Genomic DNA, 14,318 nt, shown 5'->3' with positions numbered 1-14,318 from the left:
TTTTTTTTCTCAATCTTCAATTCATACACACATTCTTGAGGGTAACTTCTTCTTTTTTTGTGCACAATTTATCATGTTAGATATGGGAATACGCAAGCACAGTCAATTTTTTATATTGAATATTTATTACCATTGGTTGTATTATATATGTAACTTATGTTTTTGAGTTATAGAATGTAAAGCATAATTATATTATTTTTCTTAGCAAAAAGATGTTCATGTTAGATGGTGTCGTTTCAATGTTACATGAGTATTCGGGTCTAAATCCAGTGTGTCAAACATTTAGAAATTGTTAAATTAACTTACATAATGAAGATTTTACTACATTTTGGTTACTAGATATTTAAAAAGTAAAAGAAAAGGTTTAAAATTTAGAAATTTTCATCAATATTGTTTATTTTGCTTTTATCTACAACTCATACACACTCACACATGACCGAATCTAGCATGTTAGATTTCGGAATACAAACACCCAATCAAATTTTGACATTCGATATTATTACCATTGGTTGTATTATTATTGTTTTCCATTGGAAAATAATTTCGAATGTCAAAATTATTATGTCTCTATGACTAGGCTACAACTTTTCTTTTGTTTAAGGGTGGCCGCATCACCATGTCTGACCATGTACGCAGCTCCATCCGCATACTCGAGCTCCTTATCACGTCGTCACATCTGCTACTTACTTTGCATTTAGAAGATCTTTGATCACTCAAAAAGGAAAACTAAACCGGAGAAAAATATATGCATTGATTAGCAGAAGATTAACATATCTGTCCAGTTAATTTCATGATTCGGGTCCTTTATCAACATATACTACAAGTTACTTCCTTTCGGTGTATACCATACGACAAGTTCAAAACAAATTGATTATCAACATTGTAAGAGCAAGAAACTTAACCTTATAGACCATCTGGATTCTGAAATATAAAGTTCTTTCACTTTCCACAAAGACAACACTGCTGGTTGGATTCAGTACACCGGCTAAATCTACAGAGTTCCAAGCAGTTAATGAAGATAAAACAGCTAATGAGATCTTCATTAACAAATGCAGTGTCCAATGAAGATAGTGGAGAAATACCTTCAAAAGTGTTGATTTCACTCAGCCATTGGGACCAAGAAGCATCCATAATTGTCTCGAAAGGAACAGTCCCGGAGTACAGGGACAGTCACAGATATCCCCGTCTTGTACTGACGGAGATACAGAGACTGTTAGTTGAATAAACGAAAGAGAAAAAAGTTCGTTACACTGAAATGAACATTCTGTTATTGATCGTTAAAAGGGAGGTTACAACGTTAGTGAGACTTAACCGGACTGAGTTAAATCTATACCGTGTAAACCAATCTGAACCGATACTGTTGTAAAGATTCCGACAGTCGATGGCGATATCATCGGAGATTACCAGAACACTCGAAACAGAGCTCGGATGATGATCTGAAAATAAACACTGAGCATTCAGTCTGTCTGTTTAATCCATTAAAAAAATTGGTCAAAATGTTAGAGCATCTTCATCTATTAGAGAATCTTTCTGTTTAATACAAAAAGCTTTTAACCCCCAAAAGTACAGTGTTCGGTGATATTCTTTTCTTGCATTCATACGTTAATATTTTGGTGATGGTTTCAATTTTTTCTTATGAATGATACACGACTTTTATTAACTTCATAAAATCATGATTCCAATCGTTTGGGATATATTTAAAGACTTCAGCGTACGTGTATATTAATCTTCAAATTTGAATAAGAACAAGAATCTTAATAAAGTTTAAATTTTTGAAAATCCACTTATACACAAACCAATCCCTAAATCAGCAGGTAATCAATTCTTAACTATGAGGCAATACAAAAACAGAAACCATCCCAATATCTAAAAGTCTAGCTAATCATCGGTCACCGACCATGGGGATGAATATACGTTGCTTCTGTGTTTTTACATCGAACTTTACACATTCTTGCTTTTCCGTCACAACAATACAGTAACAGCTTTCAAAAGACATTTCACCTATGGTGAAAAAAATATTGTTGTACTTCCTTCTATCAAACCGCAGATGTTCGTTTCACAATTCCAAAAAGATGATTGTATTTATAGTGGAATATCTAATCATCTCTTAGTATACATCATATATTTACACGGTGAATTGAAGGAGTACATCAAAACAGACAAAAAGACTAAAACAAAACAAAAAGTTTCTAATTAAAAAGGAGCTGAAGCAATGTCCCAACCATGAGGATCAAGAAAGATTAGTCTCTCATCTTCATCATCATAATCCTTCAAATCTAAACATCTTCCCCTTTTCTCCTCACCAGCCCTTATGCCCTCTTGCGTCTCCTGCATATTTTTCCGTTCCATTAATAATTTTTTAAAAGAAAAAGACCAAAAACTTGAAGAATTATTAATAGAGTACCTTTGTGAAAATATCCAGTGCTTCCTGGAAGGTCTTTGTCTTTATCACACACGATGCTTCCTCTCGAGCATTTTCTATTTGATGGAGATGCAATGTCCTGGGCTCCGTCTCTATCGACGACATCCTTTGTAACATCTCCATTCTCTTGCCTGCTTGCATTTTAGACTTGGTCAGCTTCAAGAAAAAACAGTTGAATCTCTCAGGTTTTGGTATTATATTAGGGCATCTCCAACCATGACACTATTTTAGTGTTGAAATCACACTATTTTAGTGTAGTTTTAGCACCAAATTTTTTGAGTCTCCAACCACAACACCAAATATTACATTAAAAAGGAATATTTTCATTATTTTATTATTAATAACTTTTTAAATTTTTTAATAATTTTGATAAATAGTAGTTATTTTATGAATAAAATATACTACTCATATTAAATTTATATTTTAAAATAATAATTATATTGAAATTAAATTATATAATAATATATTACTATTAAAACATATTTTTAAATTAATTAATCAAATACACAAAAAGTTAAATTATAATATACTAAATTTTTTTATTATATTCCAACAAAAAATGTTTGAATTAAAATTTTTATTGTATTTTAAATTAATTGTATATTTTCTATTTAAAGTAATATTTTAAACTAATTAAAATATAAAAAACAATAATGACATATTTTAAATATTTAACTTAGCTGTAAACTAATCATACAAATAAAGTATAATCAAATATAGTTAACCAATATACAAACAAACAATTTTGTAAAAAAAAAAAAAAAAAAGTTTTTGCCGTCTGCTACAGTGTTACACCAAATATGGTGTGACACTGTAGCAAAAAGGAAAATTACACTAAAATGCAGTTGCATTTGCCGTTGGGTTGGAGGAAGAAAACATCAAATCAGACGCTATTATGGTGTTTTGCCGTGTGGTTGGAGTTGGCCTTAAGTGAAGAGTGGATATTTGATTCATGAATAATCTCATGTTTATATAGTAACTACTACGATGTGGGGACGTAAGTGAGACATAAGACGTTGTGTCGCGGAACGTGGCATGGTGTGGCGGGTTTAGGCGGTGTTTTTAGACACGTTACATGTCAAGAATGGTGGCGGCCATGCACGTGTCGGTTTGGTAGTGAGCAGTGGTCAAGACTGGAATAAAATTTCGATTTGCATGGAGACTGTAGATAACGTAAACGAGAGAGTTCTACTTTCTCCCACGAATTTTATTTTTGATTATTATAATGTTTTAAGTGGCGGTTGGTCGGCGCAGTGAGATATTTTTCTTGGAATGTATTAGTACGTGGAAGTTTTGTTGATATTTATTTCACAGGGACATTAGGTTTTTTTAGGCCATCCACTTTGGATATATTATTATTTTGAACCTAATCAATGATGTTATCAATAATTTAATAAGCATGTAACGATCAGCCTAATTAACATTCCATTACTAAGGATAAGGAAGACTACTTGCAAAGAGAGAGAGAGAGGGTTTCTTTTAATAATTAAAAGAAATATATAAGAGGAGTGCTTTACAAGTAAATTGCAATTTTGAACGCTAATTAAGTTGGGAGGTCTCCCTATGAAAACTTTTTAAATGGTTTCACCAAGCAGTGATCTAGAAGAGCCACCTCCTCTTGCTCAAACACCAAATATCAGATTCAGCATCACCTTTTTTTTCTTAAAGAATACCACCAAGGCAATGAGGCATTTAATTCAGTATCCTTGTCTATGGCGCTGATCACGGCTGGGTCGTCTAAGAGCTCATGTAACCCATTGCCATTTGCCATACAAATTTTTCTGCTAAATTGTAAATATCATTATGGAAATGAATGTTGAAATTTACAAGATGTTGTAAAACAAAACTGCACCACCTCTAAGCTTGATTACACGGCAAAAAGTTTTAAAAACATATAATCAAAAACAATCGAGTTTGAAGCCGTTCTATTACAGGATTAGAAGCAATTCGCCCTTCTAAATCAAGAGAATCAATTAGTTCTGTCTCCTTTTGCTCTCTCTATAACTTTCTATACACATCACTATTATTATGACTTTTATGTTTATCAAGAATCTCCTTTCTTCTTTGCTGATATCACAGATTGTCAAACTCTGGTAGCGAAGCTCTTGCTTGACACTTTTCTTTTAACATATTTCATTGGAGGAAAAAGTGGATCGTAGAGACGTTCAGTTGAAAACATGCAAAATGCCGAAAGAAATAGTATACCAGATGGAAACATGTAATCTCAATCCCTTCACTTGGAAAAGCCTTCAATATTGGAGATAGTTGTTGAGGTTTTCAGACCCTAAAGCTACTATAACTAGTTCACTTCACTGTAAATAAACCGGATCATAATGTCTTAACCGGTATAATCTATATTTATGTATTTATCCAAATAACCCTAAAAATCCCACAATTTTTTTTTCTTTTCTGACTGCTCAACGCTCATTAGAGTTATCTCAAGCAAATCCTAAATGAAAGAGATTTTTGGTATCCTCAAAGATATCGATCAAATCTTTTCTTCTTTTGCATGTTCTCGTTTTTCTCACATCTCTCGTTCTCTGAATAGAAACGATGGTTATCTCGCAAAACAGGCTCTTAGAGCATCTTCAATCGGATTGTTTATGGGGATGCTAAAGGGTGGGCTCCACCAGTGGCGAATGTAAGATTATATTTTGGTGGGGGCAATCTATATAAACTTTAGAAATATAGGTAGAAAATGTTATTTACTAAAAGTTATATAACTAAAATTTAGGTGTATTTAACAAATTTTTTTTTTTTTTATGGGGCACTTGCTACCATCTTGGGCAACCTAGGTTCGCCAGTGGGCTCCACCAGAAAAAGGAAGCAGCAGTGCAAAGTGTGTTTAATTGAGCACCCAGGTTTGTACTATTTTTTAGGCTCATGACATGTAGTGGTACACAATTGGTTCTTTTCTATTTTTTTATTTTAGTGAGATAAATAAAAAATTAAAAATAAATACCCCCGTAATGGAATGTTGCGCTAATGATGTTCTTAAGGCTTTCTCAATTTCTGCTTCCACTTGTAGCCTCATGTTGGGCTAGCCCGTTTAGGGCCCAGACCTTTTTTCTTTATTTAATATCAAATCGTTGCTCAAAAAAAAAAGAAAAATCCATGATAACCCTAACCTTAACAATAAAAGTTCCATTCCACTAAAGAAGGGCTTGGTTCGTGTCGTTGGGAAGAAATCTGGAGATGGCGTTGCGGAAGCTAGTGTCCTCCGTTGCTAAAGTAGTCGAAACGGTATTTGCAGAGATCTATCTTCAATTTGATCTTCTTTGTCTTTTCTTGTGGAGTTTGGTATTGATTGCGTTCGATTCTCATGCGTAAATAGCAGCAGGTTAGGGTTGACCGATTGTCATCGACCATGAAACGTGTGTGGGAAGAAGAGGTCAGCCAGAACAAACTCGGTGTTTCCCTGGTACTAGCCGCTGCAGGTCTGGTCGGTCACAAAAAGAGCGGTATGTGTATTTTGAATCCTTGAAATTTTGTAAACTTTATGTAAATCCTCTGATCATCGAAAGCTCTTTTTTTCTTTCCAGAGTATGATGATGTGAAAAAATTGAGAGCACAGCTCCATCAGATACTTGCGGATTGTGAGATCGTGTTGCTGCGTTGCGATGCAAATTCGCAAGCTTTTCGTTCTACGGAGGCGAAGGTAATGATTTTCTGTAATTTAGGGGATCAAAATCAGATAGGGAGAGAATATTATAGTTTTGATTGGATATGAATCTGAAATTTCCATATCTTTTCTTGTGTTTTGGCGATTAGGGGGGGGGGAGATAATTCTAAGGTAGGTAGGTGAACAACAGTGCTTTTGCCATGTTGATAAACAATCGTGCCTGCCTTTGCCTTTCAGATGAAGAAGCTGAAGAGAGAAATTTGGTTATCCAAGGAAACATGATGATGATGAACTTCCCTAAACTTTGAACTAACTTCCCTAAACTTTAAAAGAAAAGATTCGTTTGTAAAAGTTCACGTGCTTTTCGGTGATACAAATGAAACAAGAGTGTGAGAAAACAAGACACAAAAGTAACCTGCTTCTCTTACTCAACTAGCTGGTTTAAAAAAAATATGAATTTATCTCCTTTCACCACAAGTTTCGAACCCTATTAGAGGTCGGATTATGGACGTCTGACTGAGCAGGAGCTGGTATTGGGGGGGGAATTTTCCCACTTGTGTGTAACCTCTGGAGTAAGAGGTGGTTCGCTAAAGCATCTAGGCAACTAAATCATAAGCACACACGTATCTTGTTTCCAGCTCCTCCAACAGCAGTTTATGTCATGGCATGGCAGAAGGGAAAGTAGTATATTAAACGTTATGCATGGACAAAGAAAACTTCAAGATATTCTACTGTCCGAAATCGCCTAGACTTTATTTGAAAAAAAAAAACCGAAGCATCTTTGTTCAGTAGAACTTACCAACTCAAATCGGAGGATTCAAATATGGGGAAGGAATTAAGATAGGAAACAGAGTAAACCTCCAAATCAGACAGACATAAGTTTACAAAAGGGGGTAGTTCAACAAAACATAACACAAACACACACACACTTAATAGATTAGGTCTACTTTGAGACCTTGGACTTGGTTCTCAACAGTTGCTCCTCTAGACTAGCATGGGATTCCACCAGAATTGACAAAGCCTTGCTAATCTCATCAACGTTTTCTTCATGTAATCGTTTTGCCTCCCGAGCTGACTGAAACATGAGGCCACATCACATATTAATTAATTAACTGGTGGTGTTGTCGAAAGCAAAACCCATATAAACTGTATTACCTGAACCAGGTGAGCGTAATGCTCTGTAACTTTTTTGGGAGGGTCGCTTCGAGGTCTTCGTGGTTGAGTTTCTGGATCGGCTGGGGAGTACAAGTAGGACCCTGAGATGAAAAGAGGATTGACTACTCACACACAAACACGTACGGGCAAACACTTAATTCTTGAAACAATTAAATCAAAGAGAGAACATACCAAGATTGTATCCAGAGCATGCAATTATCCCTCTGACGACAACTGTCCGCATGTTTGAACCCGCAGCTTGCTCCTTGGTAGTCGCATCTACAAACAGGTGCAAAACAATCGTGTGTGTGTGAGAGAGAGAGAGACAGAGAGAGAGAGGAAAGGATCGACCTTTCACACTACTCAGGGAAGAGCAGCTGCGAGATCGGAGATACCCCAATCTCCCGGCAAGGATGGATCCACGCATCATCTTCTTCGATTGATTTCGGAATTAGGGTTTGCTTTCCTCGCGTTTTGTACGTAGATTTTTTTTTTTTTTTGAAGAACTTGTACGTGGATTTTTAATGCTTTTGTTTTAATTCAACCCACCTTTGGGACAATAATTTAATTACTTTTATATATATATATATATATATCTAATTGTAATAAAATAGAAATTAAATATAATATAAATATAATACAACATTAAAATCGATAAATATTAAAATGTTTAAAATGATGAAATTAACTTCTAAATTTGAAATAACCAAAAAGCATCAAAAATTATAATTACATGTGAACAACAAAAGTATGTATATATATAAACGATTATATTTTTATCAAACATAAATTACTAAATTGTAATAGACATATACATTGATACTCAAATATTTTCATCTTTTTAGTATGCATCCTCTCAAATTAATATTGATCCATTACAATAAGATACAAAAATTAATTTGAAGAAATATCTATATAGCTAACTTTTGTGAAATCGGAAAATCACATTCATAATATATCCATAATTTGTCTAAACATTAATAAATATATTAGAATATTTTAAATATAACAATCGAAGTCAAATTGAATTATATATTAGATTACATGTCGGTTTAACAGGTAGATGCCTCACACATTTTAGCGGGTTTTGTAAGTTGTATATGATTTTAAAATAACGAGGCTTTGCTTGCAAACGAAACTGAAATACATCATAGTGTTTACTTGTTTAACCATAGATCTTGGTTAGGGTCCATGTTTGATTTTAAAACACTAAATATAACGCTTCATCTGTAACATTTAAATGTAGATACATAATAAAAATATAATTTTATATCATATAAATTTGGATTGTTACAAAAATAATTCCGCACTTTAAAAGAGCGGATCAGAATCTAGTATGCAGTTAATTTTGTGTATGTATCTTAGGTTTCTGTCAATGCTTATATAACAGATTTGGATTGATCCTTGAGAGCTAGAGAAAGTAAGAAACTAGCACATCCAAACCTAATCAACACTATATTAATATGAGACCCATTTCTATGGCCGTGTGATATGCTTGTATCTTAACGATAAAAAAATAATTAAACAATTAGACCTTTTTGTTAGTCTGAAATTTATATCTATTTTTCTAGATATAACGTGTACTTGTAATTAAAAAATAAAAATAAAAGAAATCAGTTATCTCGTGAAATTAAGATCATATATACCATCAACCTACTTTAGTTGACCAAACTTGTTTCTAAAGAAAGAAGAGAGAAAGCAAAAGACAGAACAAAGACGAAGACTCTTATCATCCTTTGTCCTTTTTTTTTCTCCCTCTCTGTCCCTAGCTTGGTGATGATCTTGAAGCAAGAATAATGACCGTCCTTCACAGATCTCTGTCGGACGATATGACAAACAACACGTCGTCCTGTGAATCTTTGTCGGATTGCATCGAAGAGTTGAGAGAATCAGGATCTTGTTCATCCACTTGTCTTAACTACTGTCTCTCCATCTGCAAGATCGACTCTGCTCCGCCTCCAGTGATTCACCGCGACCTGGACCATAAAATAAAGAAGATCATAATCATCACCGCTTGCTCTGTCATCACAACTCTGTTTCTCCTCACTTTAGTCGCTCTCTGTTTCAAGTGGTACAACAGGAGGAGAAGATCAATATCGTTATCAAGAAGCATAGAGGAAGCTAGGACTTGGGATTTTGATGAACCATCATCACCTGTTATTATAGATCATCCGGTTTGGCATATCAGGACCGTTGGTTTGAATCCAATGGTTATAAGTTCGATCAAAGTGTGTAAGTATAGTAAAAGAGATGGTGTTGTGGAAGGAACTGATTGTTCGGTTTGTTTAAGTGAGTTTGAAGAAGAAGAGATGCTTAGATTGTTACCAAAGTGTAGACATGCTTTTCATCTTTCTTGTATTGATACTTGGCTTAGATCACACACCAACTGTCCTCTTTGTCGTGCTCCTATTGTGTTGGTTAATGATGATGACGATGGAGACGATATAGAGGAGACCCCTGTGAGTATGAATGGAGATATCGACGAAGAAACCGAGAGAGATGATGAGGAAGAAGCTGATGGTTTTGTTGGTATAGATATTAGAGATGGGGAAGCAGATAAGTCGCAGGAGCGAGTGAGACGTTCTGTGTCGTTGGATTCATTGTCGGGTTTAAGGGTAAGTGAAGTTGGTGTTGTTGCTGGTAGAGGGAAAGAGAAGGTGAAGAGAGGCAATGGTGTTGGACATTCTATTGTTGAGAGGTCAAGTTTCTTGAAAAGATCAATCTCTGACATTGGTAAGTAGTAGGAGCTCTCTACACATGTACAAAGGAAGTTTCTTGGAGCCAATGAAGAAAACCAAATCAAAGCTGCTACTCTTGTACTAAAGTGAATAGAGTTGTTACATTTTGTTGTGTTATCAAAGCTGCTACTCTTGTACTCAAGTGAATAGAGTTGTTACAGCTTTTATTTGGCCTTACCTCGTATTCAAATGTTTTTTCTGATAATGGATTTACACCTTTTTTGAAGCTTTAGCGTTTTTGTAAGAGAGTGAAGAACTCATTATATGAACATTTTTTTTTTTGGCATCATTATTATATGAACATTTGTATTAACTATTAAGCAGTTACATTTTTTTTTGGTCTAAATTTTGGAAAATAAAATATGGATCAAGAAAAGGTCAGTTTACATTATTTTGACGTACCGCAATTACTCCAAGACACCTTTCCTTGCACAGATTTTTCTTCTATAGTTGAATTAGTAAATTACAATTTGCCTATTCAAATTTATGAATCTTTGACTATAGCAAACTTATCATATTAAACAATACCATCCATCACGGGTTTAAAACTGTAAATGCTTTTGACTAAAAAAATCTGTTAGTAAAATGTCTGCACAAATATTTAAATAATTATTTTCGAAAATCATTTTATATATGTTAGGTATGGATTGGTCCCTTCAAATTAAATGTAACTTATTAGTTAGTCATAAAACTTCTAAACATTAAAATGTATTTTTTTGTCGGTAATCTTTTTAATTGGTCTGAGAAAGTTCAAAAGGTGTATACGAACAGTCACTCAGGCCCAGTAGCCCACAGTTTACAACATTGATCAAATTTACTTTTTTATCCAAGCCCAAGATTTTAACCAAAAATCGACGGTAGGGTCCACAAGTGACACGACACGGAAAAAAACACTTTGGTTTCTCCGTCTTTGTTGGAGAATTGCATTCACTTCCAAGTTTTTTTTTTCCTCTTCTAATTTAATTATTTTTTTGCTTTCTCTTTGAGATGAATGCTCTCGAGATGCTTGTACCATATTCGAGATACCAAACTTTCCTTTAATGGCATCACACTTACCCATCTCCTATGATCCTTCTTCCTCCACGTCTCTCCATACCCAACAATTGGTACGTGTCAAGTCTCTCTCTCTCTCTCTCACTTGAATTTTGATCAAGTGTTTTGTCTAATTTTTGATTCAGATCTTCTGCTCCAGTGACAAAGTAAAGGACTTTGAGAAAGCCCAGTTGAGAATTCCCTCTTCTTTCAGGTAATTTCTTAGATTCCTCCTGCTCCAATCTGATTTCACTTCGATTCAGCATTGTTAGTTTTTTAAGTTATCTATAAATATTTTAGTTTTTCTTTTTGATGCTTCAAATGGCAAAAAACTCTGTTTAGATATGTTCTGTTAATGTTCAAGTTCTCATGTTTAAGGCTGTTTCTGTGGTGTTTTGCAGAAGAAAAGCTGCAAACTTGCAAACGATGGCATCAGGCAAGACACCTGGACTGACTCAGGAAGCTAATGACTTCACTAGTGGAGAAAACAACACTGACGACGTATTCGACGACATGAAACAGCGGTTCCTCGCCTTCAAGAAGCTTAACTACATGTAAGTGGTGGCTTACTTCTTTATATGGAGGATTTGGTTTGCCTCATCTAATGATGATATACTTCTTATGAACAGGGATAACTTAGAGCACTTCAAGAAACTAGCAGATGCTCAAGCTCCAAAGGTGGATGTTAAAAGTTTTTTACTCTTCATGGATCGGCTTTGATATATATCTTCTTGTTGCTAACACTTTCAGGCAACAGTTTCTGGTGATTGCTTGTGCAGACTCTAGGGTCTGTCCTTCTGCCGTCCTCGGATTTCAACCTGGTGAAGCATTCACTGTTCGTAACATTGCAAATTTAGTACCTTCATACGAGGTACCACATTCTCTAGTCCAGAACCGCCCATTGTTTTTTTTTGTTTCACATTTTGATCTAATTGAATTTGCCTGTTGCGGCAGTCTGGACCTACTGAAACAAAAGCTGCTCTCCAGTTCTCTGTGAATACTCTTGAAGTTAGTATCTCATCCCTCCTTACAGTTATATATTACTTATACAGAACTTGGAACTCAAAATCGAAAGCTTTGATTCTTAGTTGTGGGATTTATCTATTAAACTTGTAGGTGGAGAATATCTTAGTTGTTGGTCATAGCCGTTGTGGAGGAATTCAAGCTTTAATGAGCATGGAAGATGAAGGAGACTCCAGGTTTCTTTTTATCACTCTTGTTAAAAAAAAAAAAAAAAACTTCCATAGTTGTTGATCTTTGCTATATTGCATTTTACTTGTTAACAGAAGTTTCATACGTAACTGGGTGATTGTGGGGAAGAAGGCAAAGGAAAGCACAAAAGCTGTTGCTTCAAACCTCCATTTTGATCACCAGTGTCAACATTGTGAAAAGGTAAATATTTATTGGTAAATCAGTGCAACTTATAGATATATATCTTATGTTAATCGATGAACTAATATAGAATGTATAACGAAATGCAGACGTCGATTAATCATTCATTAGAAAGACTGCTTGGTTATCCATGGATAGAAGAGAAAGTGCGGAATGGATCACTGTCACTCCATGGTGGCTACTATGACTTTGTAAACTGTACATTTGAGAAATGGACCGTCGATTATGAAGGAAGCAGAGGCGGCAAGAAGGAAGGCAGTGGGATTGCTGTTAAAAACCGATCAGTTTGGTGATTATTAACCATCTCAATCTTCATTAGGATTGTCTTTCATAGTTTTGAGAATCATCAGAGACTCCTTTCTTTGCCGTTGTGTGTTGACAAAATATCATATTCTAACTCTTCAGGAACTTACGTTCGTTTTATCAATATGATTTGTGAATTCAATGTTTGATCAGAGGCATACAAAACAGAGATTAGAAAGAAACTATAATACACCAACAACAAAGTTAAACTCTCCAAGTAAATATATAGCTTATGGTGATGATCATTAACACCGACATTCATCTAACGAATCATAACCGTGGTTGTGTTCTGTGATATTCTGCTTCGTTCTATTTTCAAACTTGTCCAAAACGCTTCTCGCCCACTCGCCAAAGTAAGTCTCATTGTGTCCGATCATGGCGTTCTTATACACCGACATGCATCGTCTATCAGTATCAAGAAACTCACATTTTTCTCCAACAGGATCGTGCCACGTGCCTTCGTGTCTCATTCCTGACCAGTTAGCTCCCCATTGGAACACACGCTGTCCAACTCCAGCAAGCTGAAGCCACCCTTTGGGGAAAAACTCCATCACGCTACTACCTCTATCCATTAAAAACAAGTTGGTTAGCTGTGCACCGTGCGTTGATACCAACACATCGGTCTTCTGCATCAGCTCCACTTGCTGACAAAACGTTAGATTGTCTGAGTAAGAAACGTTTAGTTCACACCCTTCCACTCTCTCGCACTCTCTCTTAAAGACATTGATCACCACTGATTCGTTCCTGAAAGCTCTGGCTCCGGTTCTCAATAGCAGTGTCATACCAATTCGAGGTTTCGATGTCTCTGATGAGGTGACGTTACAGTAGTTTCTCGCTTTGCATCTGATGTGATCGAAAGCCTCCATTCTTCTCTCCCTTGACATTCCAGCTTGGTCATGTCTCATAACAACAGCCTTCTCGAAGCAAACCGGCTTCTCCTCATCGATAAACCGTGTAAACTCCGGTTCTTGACTGTAAGTAGCTTTGAGTATTTCGCTTAACCAATGTCCCATTCCAAACCTTAGCTCTCCCCAGTGGTATAAAACCCATTTCTGAGGCCTTTCGCATCGGTTTCTTAAGCTCCAAGAAACGAACGGGACCATGGTGGATAGTCCATGCCACAAGTTATAGTAATCGTATTGATTATAAGAGACAAAAGTCAAACCCTTCTGAAGAAGGGCACTGGTAGGAATAGCTTCAGGCCAAGCCAGCGCGTAGTAGTTCCATGATCCATCATGCTCGTGAACTCCTCTCAAGCATAGAAGTCTTCCTTTGGAAGAATCTGAAGGAAACTCTTGGTACTGAGCCTCGTCTTTGGTTTGGTTATCAAAGAGAGAGCTCATGAACCAAGTATGACCCTCGAGTGGTTTGTTTGAGAAGCGATGGTCCTTGAGTGGAAGGAATGTCACTGATTCACGTAGCTTTTCCACCAAGTAAGCCGTCTTGTTGTCTGATGTTTGCTCGTGTTGGTGTTTCAGATACGTAAAGAGTGAAGGAGGGAGTGAAAGGGAGCGTTGAGTGATTTGAATTGAACTGATTTGGAGAAGAACGAAAACAGTGAGAATGATGCACAAGACTTTCAAGTAGGACTTCAGGGAGGATAAGCAAGTAACTAGCCTTCGCCACACACTAGGTTTAGTCATCATTGTGACTT

The 14,318-nt window shown here is 35.8% G+C and overlaps 6 protein-coding genes across 10 annotated transcripts; 3 read left to right on the top strand and 3 right to left on the bottom strand.

Moving 5' to 3' along the window:
* Positions 1-2,048: 2,048 nt before the first annotated feature.
* On the bottom strand, positions 2,049-2,631 carry LOC108834695 (uncharacterized). Its single transcript, XM_018608021.2, has 2 exons — positions 2,405-2,631; positions 2,049-2,328 (listed from the first exon to the last, which is right to left on the bottom strand). The coding sequence occupies exons 1-2, from the start codon at positions 2,561-2,563 to the stop codon at positions 2,194-2,196; spliced, it is 294 nt and encodes a 97-aa protein (XP_018463523.1). The 5' UTR covers positions 2,564-2,631; the 3' UTR covers positions 2,049-2,193.
* A 2,904-nt stretch (positions 2,632-5,535) lies between these two features.
* Positions 5,536-6,815, top strand: LOC108836438 (uncharacterized). Of its 3 annotated transcripts, none has more exons than XM_018609594.2 (4): positions 5,536-5,665; positions 5,757-5,883; positions 5,965-6,080; positions 6,282-6,815. In XM_018609594.2, exons 1-4 carry the CDS (start codon positions 5,618-5,620, stop codon positions 6,324-6,326), a joined length of 336 nt encoding a protein of 111 aa, XP_018465096.1. In that variant the 5' UTR covers positions 5,536-5,617; the 3' UTR covers positions 6,327-6,815. The 3 variants fall into 3 exon arrangements, with proteins under 3 accessions (XP_018465096.1, XP_018465097.1, XP_018465098.1); XM_018609595.2 differs by having other exon boundaries at positions 5,538-5,665; positions 5,760-5,883; XM_018609596.2 differs by having other exon boundaries at positions 5,544-5,665; positions 5,763-5,883.
* Positions 6,816-6,868: 53 nt separating this feature from the next.
* LOC130511971 (uncharacterized) lies at positions 6,869-7,727 on the bottom strand. Of its 2 annotated transcripts, XM_057009965.1 has the most exons (4): positions 7,551-7,727; positions 7,392-7,478; positions 7,200-7,300; positions 6,869-7,119 (listed from the first exon to the last, which is right to left on the bottom strand). In XM_057009965.1, the coding sequence occupies exons 1-4, from the start codon at positions 7,627-7,629 to the stop codon at positions 6,988-6,990; spliced, it is 399 nt and encodes a 132-aa protein (XP_056865945.1). In that variant the 5' UTR covers positions 7,630-7,727; the 3' UTR covers positions 6,869-6,987. The 2 variants fall into 2 exon arrangements, with proteins under 2 accessions (XP_056865945.1, XP_056865944.1); XM_057009964.1 differs by having other exon boundaries at positions 7,392-7,726.
* Positions 7,728-8,861: 1,134 nt separating this feature from the next.
* LOC108851410 (RING-H2 finger protein ATL54) lies at positions 8,862-10,163 on the top strand. Its single transcript, XM_018624838.2, has one exon. The coding sequence runs from the start codon at positions 8,996-8,998 to the stop codon at positions 9,938-9,940; it is 945 nt and encodes a 314-aa protein (XP_018480340.1). The 5' UTR covers positions 8,862-8,995; the 3' UTR covers positions 9,941-10,163.
* A 720-nt stretch (positions 10,164-10,883) lies between these two features.
* Positions 10,884-12,813, top strand: LOC130511893 (beta carbonic anhydrase 5, chloroplastic-like). 2 transcript variants are annotated; one of them, XM_057009731.1, is made up of 9 exons: positions 10,884-11,043; positions 11,116-11,183; positions 11,371-11,523; positions 11,599-11,647; positions 11,727-11,840; positions 11,924-11,977; positions 12,086-12,168; positions 12,256-12,361; positions 12,451-12,813. In XM_057009731.1, the coding sequence occupies exons 1-9, from the start codon at positions 10,978-10,980 to the stop codon at positions 12,652-12,654; spliced, it is 897 nt and encodes a 298-aa protein (XP_056865711.1). In that variant the 5' UTR covers positions 10,884-10,977; the 3' UTR covers positions 12,655-12,813. The 2 variants fall into 2 exon arrangements, with proteins under 2 accessions (XP_056865711.1, XP_056865712.1); XM_057009732.1 differs by having other exon boundaries at positions 10,889-11,043; positions 11,130-11,183.
* Positions 12,814-12,909: 96 nt separating this feature from the next.
* On the bottom strand, positions 12,910-14,310 carry LOC108849950 (uncharacterized). Its single transcript, XM_057010053.1, has one exon. The coding sequence runs from the start codon at positions 14,308-14,310 to the stop codon at positions 12,910-12,912; it is 1,401 nt and encodes a 466-aa protein (XP_056866033.1).
* Positions 14,311-14,318: the final 8 nt, after the last annotated feature.

Source organism: Raphanus sativus, chromosome 4 (genome assembly GCF_000801105.2).
Source record: "Raphanus sativus cultivar WK10039 chromosome 4, ASM80110v3, whole genome shotgun sequence".
Lineage (NCBI taxonomy): Eukaryota > Viridiplantae > Streptophyta > Magnoliopsida > Brassicales > Brassicaceae > Raphanus > Raphanus sativus.
Note: the sequence above shows the minus strand (reverse complement) of the source record. Positions and strands in the feature narration are given on the sequence as shown.

Bases quoted from the DNA above. Each gene is read 5' to 3' on its own strand.
- LOC108851410 (XM_018624838.2), top strand. From the start codon at position 8,996: ATGACCGTCCTTCACAGATCTCTGTCGGACGATATGACAAACAACACG.
- LOC108834695 (XM_018608021.2), bottom strand. From the start codon at position 2,563: ATGCAAGCAGGCAAGAGAATGGAGATGTTACAAAGGATGTCGTCGATA. The intron at 2,329-2,404 runs GTACTCTATTAA...AAAAATATGCAG, and splicing joins CACTGGATATTTTCACAAAG to GAGACGCAAGAGGGCATAAG.
- LOC108849950 (XM_057010053.1), bottom strand. From the start codon at position 14,310: ATGATGACTAAACCTAGTGTGTGGCGAAGGCTAGTTACTTGCTTATCC.
- LOC130511971 (XM_057009964.1), bottom strand. From the start codon at position 7,629: ATGATGCGTGGATCCATCCTTGCCGGGAGATTGGGGTATCTCCGATCT. The intron at 7,301-7,391 runs GTATGTTCTCTC...TTTTCATCTCAG, and splicing joins ATGCTCTGGATACAATCTTG to GGTCCTACTTGTACTCCCCA. The intron at 7,120-7,199 runs GTAATACAGTTT...CTCATGTTTCAG, and splicing joins ATTACGCTCACCTGGTTCAG to TCAGCTCGGGAGGCAAAACG.
- LOC130511893 (XM_057009731.1), top strand. From the start codon at position 10,978: ATGGCATCACACTTACCCATCTCCTATGATCCTTCTTCCTCCACGTCT. The intron at 11,184-11,370 runs GTAATTTCTTAG...GGTGTTTTGCAG, and splicing joins AGAATTCCCTCTTCTTTCAG to AAGAAAAGCTGCAAACTTGC. The intron at 11,524-11,598 runs GTAAGTGGTGGC...TCTTATGAACAG, and splicing joins TTCAAGAAGCTTAACTACAT to GGATAACTTAGAGCACTTCA.
- LOC108836438 (XM_018609594.2), top strand. From the start codon at position 5,618: ATGGCGTTGCGGAAGCTAGTGTCCTCCGTTGCTAAAGTAGTCGAAACG. The intron at 5,666-5,756 runs GTATTTGCAGAG...ATGCGTAAATAG, and splicing joins TTGCTAAAGTAGTCGAAACG to CAGCAGGTTAGGGTTGACCG. The intron at 6,081-6,281 runs GTAATGATTTTC...TTTGCCTTTCAG, and splicing joins TTCGTTCTACGGAGGCGAAG to ATGAAGAAGCTGAAGAGAGA.